This window comes from Montipora capricornis, chromosome 14, assembly GCF_036669925.1.
Source record: "Montipora capricornis isolate CH-2021 chromosome 14, ASM3666992v2, whole genome shotgun sequence".
Lineage (NCBI taxonomy): Eukaryota > Metazoa > Cnidaria > Anthozoa > Scleractinia > Acroporidae > Montipora > Montipora capricornis.
This window is the reverse complement of record NC_090896.1, coordinates 1,600,001-1,624,589: the sequence shown is the minus strand read 5'-3', so window position 1 is coordinate 1,624,589 and position 24,589 is coordinate 1,600,001. Positions and strand designations below refer to the sequence as shown.

General features: G+C 40.2%; 2 protein-coding genes across 7 annotated transcripts in view; both read left to right on the top strand.

The window, feature by feature from the left end:
- Window positions 1-21,820, top strand: part of LOC138033836 (glutamate receptor 2-like) — a 37,618-nt gene extending 15,798 nt beyond the window's left edge. For 4 of the 5 annotated variants that reach the window (XM_068881695.1, XM_068881696.1, XM_068881693.1 and 1 more), the window contains 12 exons: window positions 1,028-1,212; window positions 1,823-1,870; window positions 2,229-2,342; window positions 2,445-2,576; window positions 4,485-4,589; window positions 5,013-5,129; window positions 10,483-10,677; window positions 11,677-12,037; window positions 13,637-13,987; window positions 14,301-14,471; window positions 17,490-17,643; window positions 18,775-21,820. In XM_068881695.1, coding sequence (XP_068737796.1) covers window positions 1,028-1,212; window positions 1,823-1,870; window positions 2,229-2,342; window positions 2,445-2,576; window positions 4,485-4,589; window positions 5,013-5,129; window positions 10,483-10,677; window positions 11,677-12,037; window positions 13,637-13,987; window positions 14,301-14,471; window positions 17,490-17,643; window positions 18,775-18,823 — 1,982 coding nt within the window. In that variant the 3' untranslated portion in view covers window positions 18,824-21,820. Of the gene's footprint in view, window positions 1-1,027; window positions 1,213-1,822; window positions 1,871-2,228; window positions 2,343-2,444; window positions 2,577-4,484; window positions 4,590-5,012; window positions 5,130-10,482; window positions 10,678-11,676; window positions 12,038-13,636; window positions 13,988-14,300; window positions 14,472-16,208; window positions 17,644-18,774 lie in introns of those variants that run through there. The other variant, XM_068881697.1, reaches the window with a different exon arrangement.
- Window positions 21,821-21,931: 111 nt separating this feature from the next.
- Window positions 21,932-24,589, top strand: part of LOC138033838 (uncharacterized) — a 15,954-nt gene continuing 13,296 nt past the window's right edge. The window contains exon 1 of one of the 2 annotated variants that reach the window (XM_068881699.1): window positions 21,932-22,115. In XM_068881699.1, coding sequence (XP_068737800.1) covers window positions 21,969-22,115 — 147 coding nt within the window. In that variant the 5' untranslated portion in view covers window positions 21,932-21,968. Of the gene's footprint in view, window positions 22,963-24,589 lie in introns of both variants that reach the window. The other variant, XM_068881700.1, reaches the window with a different exon arrangement.

Below are 24,589 nucleotides of genomic sequence, written 5' to 3'. Positions count from 1 at the left end.
GACAACCCACTGACAAGATATGAAATACATTTATAGCACAAAGAGTTACTCGTATTAATTCTTGGCGATTTTCTCAAGACACCCTCTCCATACTTGAAAAAATTGGTCAATTTTTCTCAAGTTTCAATCCATTTACATCCTCTCCATCCTTGGCTGCAAACAAGAAAGAATAAGTTCAGTGCACTTTAATGGTTATTATCAACAAAACTACAGCGTTATTCTTTGGTCTTCATTGATGCAAAGACGTCTTCTGGTGTTTTGAAGTTTGCCAAAAATAGCCTGACACTGCCCCTTTAATGTTGGGGAGAACTTTTCAAGGGGACAGTCTTCGTGACGCTTAACACAATCATCATGCATCAAACTAGGTGCATTTCTGCACATATGAGATCTTTAGATTTTCTCATACCAAAAAACCAATGCTTTCCTCTTAGTCGCTTCTCTGTTTTTATCCTGTTGAAGATTTTTGATCTGTTTATTTTTTTTTTTAGTTATATGGGCTATATCTTGACGCTTTATGCAGGCAGCGTTGCTGAGTGGTTAGGGTGCTGAACTTGAGCGACTCGGAGCTCCCGGGTTCAAGTCCCGCTTTGACCACCAGCTGGAGTTGTTCCATGAGTGTTTCCCGGCTCAATTCCTCGGTTGTGCTTGTAAATAGCCAACTGGTTTGCCTCCAACCAGTTAAGATTCTTAACTCTGTTGTGTCCGTTTGTATTGCTTTTTTTAATTCACTTAGGGGCCAAAATGTACACTACCGGGTTATCCAGTAATCAGTGTTCACCCATGTTAAATATACAGTAATAATAAGGACTGTATTTGAATAGACCGTACTTAACATCCTTCCTTATTTTTTGCGTGTAACGTGTACGAATGCTTTTCTTATCTTTATTTATCGGCTGTGGTCCTACCTTCCTTTTTCATTATATTCTCATAGTGTCACAGATTTTCGTGCGGCCTTTTTTCCTTTCCCTTCCTCTCTGCGTCACCAAATTTTCACAAAATCGTTTGCAATTGCTTCCTTTTGTTTTAGAATCTCGTTTACACGAAGCTGGGTACTTCCACGCCATATCCCAGAGTTTAAAGTTCACCGTACAGCTTCTCCAAATTCCTGAGAAAGTTGTGATATCGCAAATAATGCAGCAAATAGCAGAACTCGACCCGGATATGATTTTACTGTACACAAGCACGGAAATAATGAAGTCGCTCGTACAAGAGGTAAAATGATACTGATTTGAGCCTATTAGAAAAAGACGCCATGGGTGGGGAGGGTGTCAAACTTTGAAAGAAAGAATGTTAGAACTGGCCATTTCTCAAAAGAACGAACTTAGGTTTTTTCTTTGTGGCACGTTCTATCATCATCATTACCCTATTTTTTATCCTCGCATTTTAGAGTAGCTTTATGTAGCTAATATCTCCGAGCATTTACCCTCCCACTACATACTACAGAGGACAGACAACAACACTGCGAACTCAATGCCCTACTCTTTGCGAATGTTGTGTTCGTTCTTTTACGTGCCACATGCAGGATTATAAAAATTGAAGGGTTGTGAGACGGGGCCTACGGTTTATCGGCTTTATCCGAAAAGACTAGGGAGTCTAACCATTTGCAAATTTCATTACAAAGACAGCACTTTTTCCTCAGTTATTTTAAAGACCCCGAGTGTTGGTCCGACCTGAGTCGAATTCACGACCTCGCAGCCCGATGCTCAACCGACTGAGCCACCGGTGCGCTATTCCGACATAAATTTTAAAACCACAGCTATCCCCGGAGTTTTATAAGAAAACGTATTGCCGAAACTTGTTGTCTTTGTTTACTTGCCAACAGAAGCAGTGTAATGTTAAAGCTGGATTCAAATGGATCGTTCAGGGACAGGTAATCTTTTTTTTTCTCCTGAAAGTGTATGAAGTTTGTTCTATTGGTCGAGTAGAAGTTCGAGTTCAGGCTCTTTGCCATCTATTGTTTCCTCAGAAAGTAAACTTTGCTTCACACACTGCCTTTCAATAGCCATATTAGGGGGGGGGGGGGAGGGGGGCTCACAAAATCCCCTCGGGGACGAAATTGATGCTGGGGGGATGCCATGGGAGGAATGGATGCTTAAACCGAGGTAAGCCCTGGAACTGGGAGCTAACGTGGCTTGTAAGAGGTTTGACTTTTTGGAAAACTAATTCCCAATTACCTTCATTAATCAATACTTTACCTTGCTTGTGTTTCATTTCATTTTGCCCTTTAGGCTCCTATGAACTTGACCTGTCGCGAAAGCAGCGTCGTTCTCTCGATGAAGCTTCAATTTATCGAAGACAAAGCTAGCGCAGAATTGAGAACTGCTCCTGGATTTAACGACAAGGTATGTTTCTTCCATTTGGAATATTTCTTTTGTTGAGGATCTCCTATAACATACATTACATCTCGGCATTGATGTGATAATGTTATTTTGGTATCATCGCAGGAAACAGTCGGCCTCGCTTACGATGCCATCCAAGTTGTTAGGCAAGCAATGAGCACACATCCATGTTCTTCAATTAATGGATCTTCTGTTTCTTTGCAAGATAGAAATGATATGTTGGAGTGCATGAAAAAGGTAGAGTGAAATGAGAACTGAGTCGAGCTTTTGAGCGAGATTTTAATGTACTCATAGTCGGACCAGCGCCTAGGTTCTTAAAATGACAGAAAAGGCGAAACAGTGCTTCTGTAACGACAACGGCAAATGGTTGCCGAAGCTTCCATTTCCTTGTAGATAAGGATGATGAATCGTCCACCCATCTTTAGACACTTGATGAGACGTTTCCCACCTCTTCTGGGGGATAATTAACCATACAAGGAGAGATATTCTATTCAAATCATTGAAAAGAAGGTGGTCAACGTCCTCAACAGCGGACTTCATATAATATAATTCAGGATTTTCACAAATTCACTATGGGGAGAGGGGTAGGTGCTGTGGTGAGATCACCAGTGTGACCCGGGGTCGATTCCTGGACTCAGCTTCACATATGGATTGAAATTGTTGGTTCTTGCTCTAAACTAATTGGAGCTGTCACTATCTGTCCTTGGCGGTGTCCAACTAGAAAGCTCTGCTATTTTGGACACCATAAAGTAAAGTAAAGCAACCATATATAAAGTGTTTATATAAAGTGTTTATCCGGCCTACAGGGTTTTCATAGTTTTGGCATCTCTATAAAGCGCAGGTAAATGTCCCAAAAATAATTTTTCGTTTCCACCACTTTTTGACCCCGAAATCAAGCTTCAAAGTTTGCGCTTTGGCCACGCCCAATCAAGTTGACCGCGTAATGAAAGATTGGTGACTAGTGACGTCACTTCAGGAACGACTCGACCTTGAAAGAGAAAACTGAATAGAGTGTAGTGTAACGTGAAGTGCTAGATTTCTAGCACTTCACGTTACACTACACTCTATTCAGTTAACTCTGTTTAAAATATAAGTGCTACACGGCCAACGTTTGTATAAAACGTAACTTTTCATTGAAAGAGATAGCTTAACTACCTTCATAGCCCGATCATCTTGTAATTTCATTAATTAAGCGACGCTTTAGGACACCGTTTAGTGAGTGATGGAACATTTCTGAAGATGATGACAACGGTCTTTCATCGGATTCGAACGAAGAGATAAAGTTCGAAGATCCAGACTCGTTTGACGGTGATGCTCCTTCCGATTCAGAAGAAGGCCCTTATTGTCAAGAGCCACTGGCAGGAGAAGATTAGTCTCGTCAATATAATCGGAAAAATGAGAGTAGCTAGAAAACTGGTTTGACAGAAGCGCACAAGAAAGCAAGTGCATCAGTGGTGATCAAGAAAGGATCTGGCAGAATTTTTAGGTCTTCTGGTCGCCTTTGGTCCAGGTTCTATATTTTCCTCTACTTGATCGGCAATGATAGAACTCTCAGAAGCCGAAGAATCTTCAGTAGAAGTAGATAACTTTGAAGCTTGATTTCGGGGTCAAAAAGTGGCGAAATCGAAAAATTATTTTTGAGGCATTTATCTACGCTTTATAGAGATGACAAAACCATATAAAAACCCTGGAGGCGGTATGGACACCTTAAACGTCGGTAACTCGTAATAGTAATTCAACTGACAAACCTGAGATCGACGGTGCGCTCATTTTACTTCCCCCTCTTCATCAGTGCTCCGTTTTACGGGTATTTAAAGCTATTTAAGCTACACTGAAATGAAAGAAGTCGAAATAAGGATGTGAGATCCGGGAATCGAACTCAGGACTTCTTGCACCAAGGCCACGCGTTAACAGTACGCTTATGAAGTAATTTTCTTATACCTTTTTTTTTCCTCCTATTTTCTATTAGACTATAATCTGTGTGTGTGAATATTATTGAAACTGGGAACAAAAAAATAAATTTCAATTTCATTTGAATCATCTCTTTGAAAGATTTGCCTCGTCAAAAACCAACGTTCGATTTGCTTTAAGACATGTAATATCAGCATTTCTTGTAATATTTCGCTTTCATCTCACTTTCAACAGGTCAATATAGATGGTATTACAGGTCCTGTCAAATTTGATGATGATGGAAAAAGAACTACAGTAGAACTGGAAATTTTAAATCTTCGAAACAATTCCTTTGTGAAAGTAAGCTATTCCTCTACCAAAAAGCTCATGTAAGAGACTGGATGTTACCAGAGCGATGAAAAAATGGTTAAAAAGACACTGTTTTCTTGACTTTGTTTTTACGTGTTATCCAGCCTCGTTAAATGTGCTTCAAAGATAACTTTCTCCTTAACTAGTTTATCACGTGGGATTTTCAGGCTTAATACTACGTCTGCCAACGAAAGCAAGTATTCTTTACGGGTAGCCTTGTAGCTTTTGTTTACCGTATTCATTCATTCATTCATTCATTCATTCATTCATTCATTCATTCATTCCTCCTTCGTTTGTTTGTGCATTTACTCGCTAACTCGTCCTTTCGTGCATTAATAAATCCATTCATCCCTTCATTCATTCTTTCTTTCCTCCACCCCAAAAACCTGGTGATCACGCATTTCTTATTTTTAGATTGGCAACTGGAATTCTACTAAGCTGGCTGTGCTCTATCAAGATATTCGGACGAATGGGGACACAGGATCGTCTATTGGGGTGGCCGGTAAAAAGATCAGGGCTGTTGTCATATTGGTGAGTGTGAATTAAGACTATAATAATATACTGTGGGACTGTTATTAACCGTAAACGCATTGTGTTAATTTTAATTTTTCGACTGCCAATAGTTTTAACTGTTACTTCAAAGCAATAGATTAACTAGCTGACTGGCAATGTAGAGCAGTGAGAGACTGACTTACTGCCTGTATGACTTGCTAGCTGACTAACTGAATGACTTGCTGGCTGATTGGCTTTCTGACTGACTGACTGAATGACAGAATGAATGAATGACTGACTGACTAATAGTAGAGGGGTTTTCAATTGAGTGTCGAAAGTAATTAACGAATTGCTTTGGTTTATGATTACTTCACTCAGTGATTGGTTCAAAGTTCTCGCGCCATTTTTTCAACCAGTCAGAAGTGAAACCAAAACCAATCGTGGCTCGCGCGTGCACGTTTTCCCGCGCTTTGAGTCGGCTACGTGTAATTACTTCCAGTTTTGATTGGTTTACTGGATTGTCTCCGTCCTTTTTGATTGGCCAAAGTAGTTCCTTTGGTTTTGGTTTTACGACACTCATTTGAAAACCGCTCTAATAGTAATAGTAATAGTAATAGTAACAGGAATAATTATAGTAATAGTAATAGTAATAGTAATAGAGCGGTTTTCAAATAAATGTCGTAAAACCAAAACCAAAGTAATTACTTTGGCTAATCAAAAAGGACGGAGACAATCCAGTAAACCAATCAAAACTCGAAGTAATTACACGTGGCCGACACAAAGCGCGGGAAAATGTGCACGCGCGAGCTACGATTGGTTTTGGTTTCACTTCTGATTGGTTGAAAAAGTGGCGCGAGACATTTGAACCAATCACTGAGTGAAGTAATGCAAAACCAAAGTAATTATCTAATTACTTTCGACACTCAATTGAAAACCACTTAGTAATAGTAATTAGTAATAGTAATAATATATTCTTTATTGCCTTACTCTCCAAAGGGAGATATTGGACTAGTTACTATAAAGGTTTGAACATTAACTAATAAAAATACAAAATAGCATTTACAATACCCGTATACAAGTAATTAGGAAATTCATGGCGCTTATTACATTTGTGAATTAAGAATCTCTTTTCTGTTTTGAAACATTAAATGGATATATTGACCTGTTATTGCCAACGAGCCAGCCGAACGAAGACGCGAGGCTGCGAGGCGGCAGCATTATAGATCCATGCGAAAGAACTGTGCAGGCGGAATTAATCTCGAGTGATCGAGAGGTCTGTTTGTAGGGTAAGATTCCTGAGATTCCAATGACGTAGTGAAAATTGCAGAGATTGTGACGTCAAGGTCGCATGGTTCTGATCGTCGATGCTCACCGGCTTTGGCATTCATCGAGGAAAGTTGAGACCAAGTTGAGGTAAGAAAAACGTCATTTTCACCCGTTTTAGTAAGTTTTATTTGTTTTTATCACCAATTCTACGTGATTGTACTTTAGTTAAGTGCCACTGTGATATATTTATCGAGCTAGCAAGCTCAACAATCGGCCAGCGAGCCAAAAGAGTACTCGGCCACGGTGCCAAATTCGGCCAGCGTGCCAAATCCAGACAACGCCGGCGGGAATAAAGCAATCAAAGAAACTGAGAAACCTCTTTAAACTGAATTGAATCTAACTGTAATACCGCGATGATTTAAAACCCAAAACCTCTTTCCATTTTGGCATTTCTCCGCTATCGATCGAAATATTCACATAATTTCAGACATTGAAGTTGTCTTGAATACTTAATTGACTACAAAAACATGCCGCGCACAAAACATGACTCTGTGTTTCAAAATTACCAATTAGTATTTGTTCTGAATGGTTTCTCGTTGGCACTTAGTGAGAGCTATATCTAGTTTTAGATGTAACCTTGTCACTAAAAACAGCATCTACAGTCATTGCAGAAATGATGGACAAGGATCTCTGAGCAGTGACCATACAGGCTCTCGCACGACCTCAACAGGACCAAGATTTTCCCTTTAATTGCACGCCTCATAGATATCTTGAAAAAAACCATTGCATTGCATTCAGTTTAAAGAGGTTTCTCGGTTTCTTTGATTGCTTTATGCCCACTGGCGTTGCCTAGATTTGGCACGTCGGCCCAATTTGGCACACTGGCCGAGTCTGGCACTGTGGCCAAGTACTCTTTTGGCTCGCTGGCCGATTGTTGAGCTTGCTAGCTCGATAAATACACCACAATTGCACTTAACTAAAGTACACTCGAGCTCACGTAGAATTGGAAATGAAAACAAATAAAACTTACAAAAGCAGGTGAAAATTACGTTTTTCTTACCTCAAACTTGATCACAACTCCGCTCAATGAATGCCAAAGCTGCTAAGCATCGACGATCAGAACCATGCGGGCTTGACGTCACAATCTCTGCACGCTACGATTGGTCCGTTTCAAGGCAATCGACCTCTTTTCCATTTCGTCATTGGAATCTCGGGAATCTTACCTTGCAAACATGTCTCTCGATCACTTGATATTTTTTCCACCTGCACAGTACTTTGGCACGGCTCTATAATGCTGCCGCCTCGCCAGCCTCGCGTCTTCGCTCGGCTGGCTCGTTGGCAATTATGCGACGTTTTCTTGGTTTTCTGTCTTTCTTTGAGTCATCAACAACATTGAAGGTGAATGAACAGCCTTCGATTTTGCCAGTTGAGACGGCAGGGGTCAGACCCTTAGCTGATGCTGCACCTGAAGTATCTGTAGGATAAACTGAAGCACTGGATTTGGTTGTACATATAGATGCTGTAGATATTGCAAACTCGTTGCTTGCAGTGGTGCTGGTGGTATGTTGCGTGTGTTCTGAGCGGCTCAGTACGAGTGACATGTTGCGCTGGTGAGGTGAAGATGCAGATTTGTACGAATCCAAACTTTTGTGAAACTTTTGAGATTCATATGGCCGCTGAGCTGAGCCACATAATTGGCAGGGACATCTGCATCTAGAAGACGGCCTATCGAGGTCTTTCTCACAGCGTGGTTTGTCACATTAATTCCCTTGCAATCCTTTTATTTTCGCCGCCATCTTCAGGATCTTTCCGGTAGAATTTTTGCCAAGTGGAGCATTCACAGACCACACGTTGTCACTCGGTTTTCGTTTGTGCTTTATGGCAATTTCTTCAATATTTCAATATTCAATATCGTTTCCACACATTTATGTCATACAGAGTTTTTTCCTTGGTGTTTTCAGGTCATTGTTCTTCGATAAAATCATGCACTTCAGCTAAGAACTGTTGCTGTTTATCGGTCTTTTTCACTAACTTGTTCTTGTTTGTTAATGTTTTCAGTGTTTACACTCTCGTCTATATCTTCCGGGTAGTAAAATTCACTCTCGCTGTGTCATTCAGGGCTGTCCGACTCCATGAAGTAGCGAGTTTTAGCCCTTCAAAACTTAAATTTCTTTACATAAAACTGTTTCAAGTTTTGTAAACACAAGGACAAAAACTCACGAAAGCGTTAGCGTGACCGTGGGCAGAGATAAGAAAATCCGGACCGCGCTAACAACCAATCAGATTGCAGGATTCGGTACCGTGCCCTCTTAGAAAAAAATAAACTTATTTAAGGACGGTGCCTATTAATTCAAAGGTATTTTTGCCGCGATTTATGATTATGCAGGAAAGGTAGGCACCGTCCTCAAGGTCTCGGTAAAGGAAAATGAGGCGGCCGCTATTTTTTGTATAGGGTCAAACTATATATCATATTAAAGCTAATAGACTGAATTATTTGAATAAAGTTTTAGGGGATATTTACAGGAGACCGGGACGAACTCAGACCGGTATGAAAATCTTTACATCCGTTTACATGAAACCGGGACGAAATGCTTGGTGCCTGGTTTCAGGATAAAATGATATGTTTTGTCTAAAAAATATACGGGCTGGCCGAAAAGCATACAGGCTTGAAATCTCTTAATCCGGCCTGAGATTTGTTGTCATTAGAGACCGGTACGAGAATGTCTCGTCTCGGTCCAGCAACCGAGACGGAGTCAGCCCGGTCTGAGTTCATTGTCAGGCAAGTCTCATGTAAACGCGTAAAAAGAAATGTATGGCAGCCGATACGAATTCATGCCGGTCTGAGTTCGTCCCGGTCTCATGTAAATACCCCCGTAGTTTTTGGGTATTTAAGGAAGCTCAAAATAGTTTCTCCTTTCTTCAAACAAAGAAACATATTCTGTCCTTATATACAGTTAAAGTAATCATATCAAGACGAATTTTTGCGAGGGTATTAAGTAACCATCATAGATTTCTTACATCGAATTTTCCTCAAAAATAACGTTACCATGGCAACGATAGAAGGCATTTCTTTGAGCCTTAAAATCAAGATAAATTGTCTTTCTTGAAAAAACGGGACGGTGAAATCCTCCCATCCAGCGTTACCAGATAATGTTAGAAATAATCTCTAAAATATTTAAAATTCAACGAAATCTGTAGGTCAGGTTTTCCGAAAAATTAGTTTTTTTTAAATGTATCTATTATTTTTTCTTTTTTCACCAACATAATTTTTTTTAAATTTGAAAGACAAACGTTTTAAATTAATCTAAGCTAACATCCAAACAATGAAAAAAATTCACCGTCCGGAAGCAGAGATACAACCGAGTAAAGTTGCAAAATCAGGGAAAAAGTGAGAGGGTTACAAGATCAGGATTTACGCATGCAGCACCCGCTGCACCATGTGAACCATGTGAGCGTTAGCCCTACTGATGGAACTGGGCCCACACAAGGACAGAGAAAAACTCTGACCAGGGTGGGAATTGAACCCACGACCTTCGGGTTAATTCTGTTTAAAATATAAGTGCTACACGGCCAACGTTTGTATAAACGTAACCTTTCCTTGTACTTGTACATGTTAATTGCCGTGGGTTCAATTCCCACCCTTGTCAGAGTATTTCTCTGTCCTTGTGTGGGCCCAGTTCCATCAGTAGGGCTAACGCTCACATGGTTCATATGGGATAGAAATGTAGCACTTCATGTTACACTACACTCTCTTCAGTTAATTCTGTTTAAAACATAAGTGCTACACGGCCAACGTTTGTATAAACGTAACCTTTTCTTGTACTTGACTAACTCACTAACCGACCGAACAAATGAGGAGACAACAACAACAACATGTTTTATTGTACCTAGCATATTACAATCAGAATTACAACAACTGCAGGCTTGGGTCGAGGAGTCCCCATTCGTTTTTCATACGCAGTTGTTTTCGTTTTCCCGACTATCTGGGAGCCTGGAACAGTTTAGCCTAGAATAGCTATGCTAACTGTGGGCTACTATGGTCTTGTTTGTATAATAATGATTTTTTTTGAGAAATAAAGTAAAAATCCCTCAGTCGGTAAAATGTTTGTTTCTTGTTTCATGAAAGGTGGAACCGTTCTTTTTTGCCAATACGAAAGAGGATGGTACAGTTTACTATACAGGGTATTGCATAGACCTGTTAAATGAACTGGCCAGGACACTTCATTTTACGTACGAAATCTACGTTGTACCAGATGGAAAATATGGCGCTTTGACAGAAAATGGGACTTGGAACGGCATGGTTGGAGAGCTGGATAGAAAGGTGTGTAAAAATTGATGACTTGTGAATCGCTCAGTAATCTTTTAGTCAGTGAAACCTTTAGTCGATTGAACAGTCAGTCAATACGTTTATCACTCAACCAGACAATGAATCAGTGTGCGGGGATGGGGCAGTGGTTATAGCACTCGCCTCCCACCAGTGTGGCCCGGGTTCGATTCCCAGACTCGGCGTCTTATGTGGGTTGAGTTCGTTGGTTCTCTACTTTGCACCGAGAGGTTTTCTTCGAGTACTCCGGTTTCCCCTCTCCTCAAAAACATTTGACTTGATTTGCGTTATTTTTAATTTCAGTTTTCAGTGTCTCAATTTGTACTCCAGCGTTAGAAAGATTAAACACTAGCTTAACTAAAATTCCTTTCCCTATTTCCTTTTCTTTCAGTCAGTCAATTAGTTAATTAGGTCTTAGAGACTATTCACTCAGTTTGACATCGTCGGTCAATCAGAGCAGTCAGTGGAGTCGGTATCGTTACATACCCGGGAACTTTTGTATGTACGAGAGAGCAGGAAAAGCGAGGAATTGTGTACTTGTGTGATAGGTGAAAGTTGTTTGTTACAAAGCCTTCGTGGCGTACCTTAATTAATGAAATACAACTGTTAAGAACCCCAACTGGCCGGAGGCAAACCAGTTGGCTATTTACAGGCGCAGCTGAGAGAGGTTGAACCAGGGATTACCAGGAACAAATTCATCCAGTGGTCAGAACGTGTCTTGAACCCGGGATCCGCGGATCTTAAGGCAAGCGCCTTAACCATTGGGCCGCACTACTCCCTTCATACGATCGGTTATTTGTATTGTCCATACATGTGAACTGTGTACTCTTTGGTAACTTCGTAATCAAAACTCCAAACCTGCAAAACTGAATACTTCAGTTTCGATTAAAAACCCCCGTGCAGAATTTTTGTGCAAACTGAGATGCTCCTGCACAAAGGTTAATGTCTCAGCAGCTTCTCTTTTCCTTCAATTCACTGACTCTTATCGATTCTCAGAACGCTGACGTAGCGGTAGGCCCGTTGACTGCCACAGTACTTCGTGAAAAGGCCGTGGACTTCATGATGCCCTTTATGTGTTTTACTGAGGATGTGTTAATCAGGAAACGGACATCAGAAAAAGAAATTGGTTTTCTGCAGTTCATGAACCCGTTTAAACTTGAAGTATGGTTCTGTACCCTGGCCACTATTGTCATCATCTCGATCTCTGTGTTTGTAATCAACTATTATAGTCCGTATGGTTACAAGCAAGAAGACGGCAAAGGCACTTCGGAAGAATTCAATTATTTCAATAGTCTGTGGTTCTCAGTTGCTTGTATGCTACAACAAGGAGGTGATAACACCCCAAGAAGCTTATCAGGTGAGAGTGTAGTCAATCGGTGTTTTAGAATGAAGAAGTAGAAGTAGATGAACATATTGATTTCTAAAACAACTCAACAAAACCCTCACAAAAAGTGGGGAGAACCCCCTTTGTTACGGTCCGTCCTCTTTCCACATTCATGCTTGGGTTGAGTAGGTGGGTGAGATCAAATTTGGACTGATAGCGGCTGCCAGAGGCGTCCTGACAGGCTTGGGTCGATCTCACCATGAGACTCTATGTGATATGTGCGGTGTATAAAACCATTACCATTACCAAAAAAAAGGACATCGGGGATCTTAGGAACGCCAGCCGACCTCAACCAGAAAGAAAGCGAAAACCATCAGTCTAATAACAGTAAAAAAAAGGACAGCTTTATTCTCCTCCCGCCCTCCCACCAGAAATGCGTTTGACGCCATTGTTCTATTCTGTTTTTTCCTCGCCAGAACAACGGCGTAAAATGACGATATTTAAGGGTCTATGCATGACGTGAGTACGCGACGATAACATTTTCAGTTTTCTCTTCGTCACCGTCGTTCACGCCGCTTATTTCCTGGTTGCTTTGTACACAATTTACGCACCGAAACCGGTTGCAATAAAGCATCAAAGATCATCGTCGTCGACCTTTCTTTAAGAACTCCATTAGTTTGATCACTATCGTCAATCTATCAACACTGCTGCATATAGTCCGGTCACAAGGGTGAATTAATTGCCATTTTAAAGACCTTTAAACCCGTTCGTACGCCCTTTCGAATTAGTAGAAACTTGAGTTGTTTTTTTTTTTCAGGTTTCAACGTTTGGCTATGTATTGATGGTTAAAATAGTTCGAGTTTTTAAGGTGTTTTTGACCTTCCTATAACCTTCAAATTTTCCCATTTTGAAGGGACGGCAAACGGAAATTTCTGTTTCTCTTTACGGAAACCCGAATATGAAAAAAACTTATTTGAGGTAAACTAAAAAGTCCAAGCTACTTCTTGTCTTAAAACTTTGAAAATTCTCCGTTTGTCTTCATGTATTTTTGTCGAATTTGCTCCTTAGTTGGGGCGAATGACAAGAATATTCTCAAATTGGAGACTAAGTTTCATCATTATATGGCAAGCAATCCTCAGGCTAAATGGAGCACTTTGATTGGATGGTCTTTGGTCAGGATTTTACAGTATGGACCATTACCTTGGAAACGGTCCGTCTCCTTATTTTTTGTCTCTCTCCCGGGAAATTCAAGTTGAGCAAAACACAAAACGTTTTTTAAAAGCGGCATTTAAGTTTTGTCCTCACAACAGTACAAGTCTAGTTTCACATGTTAAAGGGGGCGACGAAGATTATGAACATCCACCAAGCGGAGACGTGTCCGATCGCTCAAATAAACGATGCCATATAATAAAAAACTTACTAACCTCACTTGCTCGGGGTCGTACTGAAGAATATTGGCCCTCGGTCGTTGTTGCGCTCGGTCCGTACTGCCACGAACCCGGGCCAATATTCCCCAGTACAGCCCTTGCGCTCGGTTATTTATTTTTTGCAAACAACAAATTTATGCCTCTTGATTGCCTTTTTTTGCCGGCGGGAATAGTACTTTTTTCTTACTTTTCTTCTTTTTTCTAGGCCGTATTCTTGCGGGTTGTTATTGGTTTTGCATTCTCATCTGGGTTTCTACATACACTGCGAATCTAGCAGCTTTCTTCACTGTAAAGAACGCTGAGGATCCTATTGCCAATCTCGAGGACATCGTCAAGTCTTCCTACCAGGTTGGAGTCCTCGATTCGTCCAGTACCCACGCCTTCTTCCAGTCGAGCACATACTACTTGCACCAAAAGATCTGGTCGAGAATGGAGAGAGTGAAAAATGCCGAGGAAGGTGTCCGATGGGTGAGGGAGAAGGATAAGTTTGTGTTCATTTCCGATGGACCGATGCTGCAGTATATTGCTAACCAACCACCATGTAATCTCAAAGTAGGTAAGAGACACCTAAGTACCCCTACCAGATCTGTTTTTGTCTGCACCTCTAGGGACACATGCAGTAACTTTCACAAGCGCTTCAAAGCGTGTGAGCGTATGAGCATGAATATACTTGTGTTTTTTTCTCTTATTTTCTCCTGTAAACAATATACCAGGTATGTCGAACGCTATTTTCTTTTCAATGACAAGTCGTAACATGCAAATAACCTGAGGATTGTTCCCTTTATAGAGGGAATGTAATGTAACTCTTGTTGCCGGTGGTGTTCAGAGAGAATCATTTCACAATCGTAAATCAATCTGTTCTTCTTCAGTGACGGGGTTAACTACTTCAAAAGGTCTCTCGTTCGCGTTCCAAGCCAATTCACCTTATGTAAATGATTTTACACTTGCTACTTTGCGACTTTTTGAAACTACCTTCCTCGATGGGCTCAAACGCAAATGGTGGGATACAGCGAACCACTGTCCAGAGGAAGAAGTTGCAAGTAAGAATAAAATAGATGCACTTGTGATGAAGGTGATTTTAGATGTTAAGTGATTATGGAATCATGCGTTTATTCTTATGGTGCCTCGGGGATACTCGGAAAAATCCGAGTGCTTCTTTGCAAGATCCCAACTTACGACCTCCCGATGATCAATGCGGATGCTCTTCCATTGACCTGTAGGGGCACCACGATCTCACGTGTATTGCATAGATTCGTGATAGAGCAGTTTTGAAATGACTGTCGCATGTATTGCGCAATTGCACTTGCTACGATTAGCGATTGGTTTAAAAATCTCGCGCCAGTTTATCAACCAATGAGAAGGAAATCCAAAACCAATTGCTACTTGCACGCGCGATTTTTTCTGCGCTTTGAGCAACTGTGATTGGACGAAGTAATTACTTTAGTATTTGTTTTACGACACTCAATTGAAAACCGCTCTAGAGAATCCAACCTAGTAATTACGACTAAGTGAAGTACGATCGACCGGGAGAATGTAGTCCTGAGAAGGATACCCTAAAGAGAGAGGGAAGAGAGGAAGGATTGCATTCAATCCGGGCGATCGTGCCTCACTTAGTTATGATACGACTCCCTGGGTGCAATCATACGAATGGGGTAATCGGAAGGTCGTAGTTTTAAATTTAACTTATTAAAATATGCGTCTCAACTTACGGCACGTTTCTTTAGTCGGATGCAAATTGAATTTACGTCAAATAAAAGAAACAGCAAACACATGATATTATGTCCTCTTTGCACACCGTAGGACATTCTCAAATAATTTATTGTTTCACAGGGAATATACGTTATTAGTAAAATCCAACTAGTGGTCTATTATCAATGCTGCGTTCTGATTGGTTGAGCTACTAGTAGGGTATTTGTTATAGCCCACTAGTAGCGAAAAGCGCCGGCTTTGAAAACCAAAACAACAATTAAAGTCTAGCTTTAACTAGCGAAAGATGTTTTGTCTCGATATTTTTTTGACCAACTAGTTGGATTTTACTAAAACAATCATTCCTCTCGCCCTCATGGCCTCTGAGTCAATAACTCATTCGGCCTTCGGCCTCATGGGCTATTGACTCAGAGCCCATTCGGGCTCGAGGAATAATTGTTAAATACACAGCCACGGGGGCTTGGTAAAGGAAGTGTCATGCGCCTCCTTGTGTGCGTCATAAATGAGTGATACGAGTGCACTTAATTTCTTGTAAATCGGCAGCCTGAAACCCTTCGTAGTTTTCTAGCCCTAACCCTAGCATAAAGAACATAGAAAAACGCTTTTTTACGCTCGTTATCTAGACATAAACACAACTAAAACATTGTAACGGAAGTATAGGCGACTTTTCAGTTTTTCACGTCGTCGATCTGAGAACGGTAACGGAAGAAGTCAATTTTCATTTTCCTCATCCTTTGCATCTCTGCAAATTTTCAGGTTTTTTAAGGATCTGTCACAATCTAGGAGACCTTTATGAAGGGATTCTTTTCGACGTTTTAAATTCGGTTTTTCCCCTTCACTCTCGTCAGCCGCTCGTTTCACACTTTCCTTTTCCTCGATCGTTATTTCCGTTTTTGATTTCGTATCTTGGTTATTTGATGATTCGAAACATTGCAAGTATTCATTTTTTTCGTCCATCTCCACAAAATTTTGAGGCAACCTTAAGCATGTTATTGATTCCTCTTCTTCGAGGCTGCCCATCTCTACCCGTTTCGCATGATTTCTTGTCTTTATTTTTTCTTTTTTTGTAGTAATCAAAGAAATTATGGATTCCTTCGGGCAAACTTCAGCCATTATTGAGAGTGGAACAATGGTCCATTGTCCCAATCGAAAATTGTGACGCAATTGTGATGTAACAGAGCTTTGACAAATCGATTAATTACTGAAGGGACGTGTTTGGTTTTTTTTTTCTCGATTGAAACTCGTGTATATTCAGAAAACGATCGCGTACTCCAAGAGGGACTTGGACCCTTGACCTTCGGATTACAAGTTCGATTCGATTCATTCTGTAAATTTCTGTATTAGCAATTCATTTCAGCAAGAACTAACAAATCAGAGCACCGTTAATCAAATTGAGAACCAATAGGAAAGAGGCGTGATTTAAAGGTTAACTGACCCAGGGTGTTGATTTCGGTCCTTACAAATTGCACGAATCACTTGGTTAAAAGAAGAGAAAAAATGGATGGATAACTAAATATTTGTGACGAGACCACATGCGCCTCTGAAATCGTTTTCACTTTCGATTTTGGGATTTACTTGTGCAGCCAAAAGTACAATAGAAAAATTGAACGTAGCAAAAATCTCCGAAAATGTTTTTCGCTGAAAGCAACTTTTTATATTCGCGGCACGAAATTTATGTTGTTTTCATGTCGCAAATTTTGTTGCTGATGGCAATTTTTTTAATTCTCAATCGACACTTCCTAAAAACTTCCTTGTGTTCTTCCTAAAAACTTTGTATAAATAATTATTTACTTTTGCATCAATATTTCTTTTGCATAAAGCAGGCTAACAAAGCCTGTACCTTGCTTAGTTCGCATTTTTGCGCGATAAAATATAATTTTCGGACCTATGTATCTTTCAGCTGGTCGTGTATTTTAAGGTATCCTATCTAGATACTAAGCCCGCCGGATAGGGCTTAACTTCAGTGAACTTCAGTGAACCTTTGTCGTGGAAACTCTCAGACGCTCAGAGTACACAATGATGCGTTAACATGCTGTGAAAAAGAAGTTGAACTTCATGTCGGTCTCGAAGCCAATGTTTCTTGATTCCCACTTATTTTCATCAATCTTTCTGGGTTTAGTATTTCACTAGTAACTACATGTATTCTCAGGGGGCTATTTACCGAAGACATCTACCATGGCACTATAATGATTTACGATACCAAAACGATATCGTGTACTATTAGAGCTACATGTTACGTCCTGGAAAACAAAACGCAGCTCAGTTGACAGTTATGAAATAAAGCACGACATCAAGTTACTGCACTACCACACGTACGTAGTGCGTACCTATTTTTTCTTTCTCTCTTTCAGCCTTGTCTCGTCAGCGAATAGGTTTGGAAAGCATGATAGGTGTGTACGTGGTGCTCATCTCTGGGATAGTGACTGCGTTCTTGACACTGTTTGTTGAAAGATACTGGCACAAAAAGGAAATCAAGAAGTCGAATTTGAACAAGATGGTCATAAGGTTTGTAATAATGTAGGAATGATGACTTAATTCTTGGGAAACTAGTAGTTTGGCGACGGGCGAAAAATCGACATCGATTTACTAGAACTCTTGGAGGGCTGGGTCGTTTATCTAGGTCCTGAATGGACAACGTGTCCCTCTGGTCTGCGGGCTCTACAAAGTCATGCGTCTACAAATTTTCAAATGCGACATTAGATGTTTGAAGGCCCACCTTCAATTGGCGAGCCGTGAAACAATTGTCATACACAGAAATCTTGCAAAGCTGAAGTTCATCCAATCAGATCGCTACGTTAAGCAATGGCGAATTTTCATATCGAAAACAAACGGTCGAAAAGCCTGTCGGTTGAAGGTTGGCCGTTAAGGACGTTCGCGCCAAACTCTTCCTACAGTGAGATTTTCTTCATTTCTCGCCTAGAGTTAGGTCATAAAGTACTTAATCCAAAAATGAAAAAAAACATTGGGGGATCACCGACTTTGTTTCGGAGAAAGTGACAATGGCAAAATGCCTCAATTTGGATAAATCGGTCATCATAACGAGATGTAGCCTCATCTGCTCATCCATCGAAAATCATAAAAATTAACTGTGAGAGGGAAGGTTTCCGTGCATAACTTTTTAGGAGTGGGATTTGTAGCAAATTTCATGCCGCTAAGGATGTCGTAAACAGAGTTCATCCTCAGCAAGCGTTTTCGTAAGCGCTACCTGTTGCAACCACTTCCGAAAGTCGATGGTACGAGAAAAGAAATTTTTTTAAAAAGATAACTTCTTATGGTGTGATTTTTTTCATTTCACCATATTTTGTAGATAGTAAGTAGAGTAAGTGATTCATGATTTAAAAAAATAGGGGTCACCGATGATCCAAACGAGTAAAATCGATGTGATGTTGCAAAGCTCTTGGAAAATTTAGTTTGTCACGTTTTTTCGTGACCTGTCGGGGAAGGACTGGAACAGGATCGATCGTTGGAGCGATGAAAAGTTTGGATTTAAAAAAAGGCTTTCTCGAGCAAAGCAACGAAGATTCAAGCAGGCGTCATCTTCATTTTGTTGGTGTTTTGTGTCACCATTACCGTCATGCTCATCTTCTGGAGTGTGGTAAAGACGAAACATTTCATTTACTTGCATTTTATTTGCAGGCCGAACCTTGGTCCAATTCAAGATCCACCTTTTTCCTCAGCAGTTTGAACGCGTGAACAGTTGACACAAATGCACGACACAATAGAATAGAATAGAATCTTTATTTATACACGATAGGAGTTAAAGCTAAAAAGCTTGTGGGGTCGTGTACTTAACAAAGTAATTACATTTCTAAAACATCCTAAGTAAGAAGCTATAATACAGTAAAACATTAACATTTAAAAATTTTTAAATTTTTTACTTCTCAACTTAAAAATACGTATAATCAGTTAATCTATTCCTAACTGTTAAGCCTGATAAACCAGTAAAGGTAAAACTCCTGAAGTGATCATTTCTCCTGAGTAGACTACGAAGTTTCTTGGGGTCGATACTACCTACATTTTTAACATAATGGTTGACAAAGTTCCAAGGCACTGAACCTCCATATGCTAGTGAGTCCTTTTAACAATCATTATCTAGTATTGAATCTGGATATCATGATTGCTTCTTGGTCTCTTAATGAATAGCTGCATTTCCGCCTTATGAAAATGTTATTAATTAGACACTCAGGTAGTGAGACTTTACTCGCTCTATATAAAAATTTAAAGAATTGAAAGTTGTAATCTAAACTGATCGTATCCCATCCCGAAACATTGAGACCTTCACTAAATGCCCTATCTTTGGATAAGTTATAGACAATTTTAGCTGCTCTGCAGTGTAGTTTCTCAATTGAGCACAGAAGATCCGAATTAGTACACGAACCCCATAAAATAATACCATACTTCACAGAAGGTAATATTACACTAAAATAAAACTTTAAAAGGACATACTTGGGCAAAAACATTGAGCGCCTTAATAAGTCTATTTCGTTTGCAAAGTTTTTCTTTAGTTGTAGCATATGTGGTATCCAAGTAAGCTTATCATCCACGATCATTCCGAGAAGACGCGATTTTGTGACGTAGCTTAAAACCGATTTACCCAAAAATATAGGAGGTATAGCGGTCTTATAATGGCTTGTGTACTAATTAACATAACTTCGCTCTTAGCCGGGTGAGGGGTTAAGCGATTTTCTAATCACCACCTGTAAACCTCCTGTAGAGCTCGATTCAAAGAAGCAATCGCCGCATCTGCAGACCCTCCGATGCAGAAAATTGACGTATCGTCCGCGTACATAAATAGAGATCCCATGGTAATCGCGGCGGGCAGATCGTTAGTAAATAAAGTGAACAAAATAGGGCCTAAAACAAATCCCTGTGGTATGCCAGTTGTTACTGGTAACATGTCAGATTTGACCCCATTAAGCACGGTGAACTGCATTCTTCCACTCAAGTAGTGCTTAATCCAATCTAGTAACACTCCCGTGATACAGAAATTATATTCCAGCTTTTTCAGTAAGATTTCATGTGATACGCTATCAAACGCTTTTCTTAAGTCCACAAAGGCTACTGCGACAACATTACCGGAGTCCCTTTATTGCCTGGTTACCGATCAAAATGTGACCACTATTCCCGTGTTTCAAAGCGAATAAAAAGGTGAATTTTCAATCAAAAGGTTCTAAAAAAACAAAATATATTTGCGACAATTTCGGAGAACAAATAAAGTGGAAACGTTTGTTGAGGTGATAGGCAATTAAAGGCGCCCACAAACGAGGAAACGTTGTTACGGAAAGGAAAGGTATAAATGTCAAGTCGTTCTAGGGCTGGAGCACTATTTGGGAACACTGCCAACTGAAATTAACAATTAAACGCAAATCAAGTCAAATGTTGGTTTTTTAGGAAAGGGGAAAGGAAACGTTTCCTCGGCGCGCAGACGAGGAAGCATTTAGTGAGGACGCAAAACGTTTCTGAACAAATTGAGAAACAATTCGCTTCCGCAACAGATGTTTCCTGATGCCGCAAACGCGGAAACATTTGCTTCCGGATCATTGTTTCCTCGTTTGTGGGCGCCTCAAGAATTGTGAGCGATACCAGGAGCCCATGAGTTAGAGCCTCCACATGCACCGTATCTTTCCACTTTTAGAACGCCACGAGTTGTTCGGCACTGTACACACTGTTTAAAATGGCCATTGACATTGTTAGACATTGTCTAACGAAGACAAAAATAACAAAAACAATGTACACAAATTGTGCGAATTGATGTAAATGTGAGTCTTCTGCTGAAGAGTTGGTTCTAAAAATAGAAAGATACGGGCAAAGGTTGACTCATAGGGCTTGTATGGGGGAGGCAAGCTCCTACTCATGGGCACCGGAACTCCTCGAAAGCACTTTATCTGAAAACGTCAACCACGATTGTGCAATAAAACATTTTGGCACTATATGAAGATCGTAGAATGCTTCTCCAACAACACAATGCAAAGATCTATAATTCATTTTATTTTAGTCTAGTTTTTCAATATCAGGAGCCCATCTCTTGCTAATATAATGTCTCTTTATCTGATTGGCTACGAGCCAGAGTAACCTGGTAACTATGCTAATTTTGAATTTACGCCGTGACTCTTGACCTCACAAAAGAGGTCTACTCAGGAGAAGCAATCGTGCAGCACGTTTCCTTATTGTCTGCAAAACAAAGCAGTTTGATTGGATGAATGTTTCAGTGTGGTTTTTGTTGTTTTCCAGTGGGGAAGTAGAAAGGGAAAAATAACTTTCACTTATTACTCGTGCTGAAAGGGAAAAATAACTTTCACTTATTACTCGTGCTGAAAGTATCTCTCACTCGTTCGCTTCGCTCACTCGTGAGAGATACTTTCAGCACTCGAAGATAAAATTCGTATCCCCAAGCGGCCATGTAATATCCTCTATTTTTCCTTCCTTATTGAAGTAAAATACCCAGTTTGCAAGATATATGGCTCTACTTTGTGGGTAGGCTATTCACGGCGCTATTCATTATGGCTACCAGTAAATTATTCTTCCGTCTTCGAGCTCGTTGGACCAATGAGCCTCGTTGTCACGAACGGGATTGCGTTTCTATTTGGATTGTGGTAGTTTCCTAGCGTTTGCATTCTTTGCGACAAACCATTAAAAACAAGGATATCAAAGTTTCGTGCTTTGGAATATCTCTCTTTTGAAGACAAGAAGGGATTTGTAGCACACGAAATGCGAAAGACAAGTTTCGGGTCCTGGGACTATTATTCAACCCCCACTCCCCTTCCTCGGGGATTTGAGTCACCCCTCCCTTATTGCAATCCTAATTCAGTACCTAAACTGTCTCAGTCAACATGGTGTATCGAGCGGGTACTCTGCGAGGCCTAGCTATCTCACAAATAGTGTTCGGTGGTTTAATGTTCGCACTCGGAATCGTATCCATCTTGGCCGTTAAACATTGGACGTCTTATGTAGCCTTTGGAATCTGGGTCGGCATTTGGGTAAGTTTTGAGAACGGGTAGCTCGGCACGAAGTCGAAGTTTTTTCCGCTTAAGAAAGCTCCGAGTTCTCTCGCATCGGTAGTTCGTACCTCATTGAGAGATAAATTCAGACTGTACAGTTGTTTTAGTCTGGTTTATTTAGGGGCGTACTGTTCGTCGTTATGTACTTTGCAAGCTCATTTTTCTCTCTATACCGAAAACTTTTGTAATCTTATGAGTTACGTTAATTATAACCATGACGCGGCTGAATTGCTTGATTTGCTATCGAAACATTCTTTTACTCGTGCGCCTTGTGAGTTTTCTGTCAAACGCTTAACCCGATTTGTTTATCTGCTCTTCAGACGAGGTGGTCAGGTCTTCCTTGACAAGATATGATTCGAGTTTTTTCAGAAATTGTAACGAAAGCAGTCAGGCGTGGTACAGACGAAAGATCGATGTTTTTATAAACATGTTAATATCTGGACCACTGAAGCAAGAAGGCGCTTCAAAGTTTTGCTGTGCGGCGCCAGTGGTTGAAGAGTGAGCAATCGAGGAGTGTGGTGATAGAATAGGAGACTAAATCGTACAAAGAAACGAAAAATCTGGAACTAAATGCAATGTTTATTCGTTCTTGTAGCCGATGTTAAAATCAATCCCTTACAATGAGCCACTGCGAACCAATTTGAAAAGTACATGTTCTGTATTTTTTATGCTGAGCGAGTGAAGCGAGTAAGTAGTAGCATAATCAGAATTTAAAACAACTGTACTTTTCGAAGACTCGCTGTTTTTTGGATTTGATGGCAAAATATGCGGAAGAACTCTAATGTCATGGAGGAGCCTCGCTTTCAGAAGGAGTCACAAAACAAAGGTGAGTTGTACTTAGGCCTCAGCTTTTATTTCAGAACTCGAGCTATCAATGCTTTAACATAAATGTTTTGATCGTGGGCAAAATTTTATAGTTGTCGGGGTTCGGGAAACTCTGTTTTGCCAGCGTCTCTATCAAAACAAGTAATCTCGTCATGCATGATTAATGTTCAATAATACTGTAATCCAATTGATTTTGCAAAAAAATGGCTTAGACCCTTTCTCTGTCAAAAAAAAAAATTAACCACCGGAAAACAGAAGATATTTTAAAGTTACACAATGGAGTCACCCTCTTTCTTAAACTGCCTCCTGTATACATGGTATGCCATCTTCAACTCTTCGGCGTTCTATTACGTCGCACATACAGGCAGGAAGTTCGTATATCCTTGGTCTATTTTAGTTGCCAAAAAGGCGCCTCAAAATAGACATCTTTCATAATGGTGGCCAAATAAAATTCTCGTTTGTTTTAATGCTAATAAGCCTTACCAGCCTGGCTACGACGAGTAACTTTCAAAAGAACATTTGTTTCAAAATGAGGGTAGTATGTCTAGTTAACATAAATACAAAAGAGTATATAAGGTGGTCGCTATTTATGAAAGTGGTCTACACGGCGCAGTTGGAGAGTGACGCACTCGAAGATATCGAATCATGAATATTTTTCGCGTACAAAGAAACGAAAATTAAATGGGTGTTGTTGTTTTTTTTTTTTGTTCCCACGGCTGATATTGTCGATATCTTATATAAGTCACTTCGAAGCCATTTGAAAAGTGAGTTTTCCATAATAAATTGTTTTCAACCGATCTCTAGAGACTCAATAATATGTAATGTACACAATGCTGGTGGACGAACAAAAGAAGCTAATGGCCGCGATGACGTATCGTGGAAACCAAAACGAGAGTACGATGTAATAATGTTCACTTACGTTTGAATCGATTTTGAGTCTGCCCGGAAACTGTTTTCGTAATGGTATTGGTGTATCATTTCTGGGCGATCTTTATCGCTCGTGTTGGCGTGACTCTACCAGTTTAACCTTTTGTGAAAGGCTTTTTTAAAAGAAATGTGTTATGTGAAGTGCGGGTTATAGACGAAAGATAGAAGTGATGCTTGCACTTTTCTGGGCAATTTAAGCAATTTTCTCTAACAGACACCTGAAAAAAAATTCTCGGGAACACATGCATATGAGCGCAACAATCAATCATATTGCGAGAAAGTTGTAGACAACGCTTGCTCTTTTTTTGTGTCATGATTTTGGTCACGCTATGAAATAATCACTTTCTTTGGTGTTGAATATGGTAATAAAAAACAAATCTAAAGTGGTTCAGTCTTGTTTGAACTCTTATCGACAACGATGTTCGTCATCACAGTGGCCAAAATTTGTTATGGACTCACTCGGCTCCACAACATTTTGACCTCTATGATGACGGATATCGTTGTCGATAAGAGCACAGAATCATGCAGCTGGCATTCTAACCAGTGTTTTAAGAATCGTGGGATACGTGCGCTAGGAATTACTGCCAAGGCTCCCGCAAAATTAGTTATCACCTTGCGCATTTAAGCCTGAAAAAATTAATATGGGGTTACACAGTTCAAAGCTTTTGTAGCTTGACTTTTCGAAAGACAATGCAGAAGAT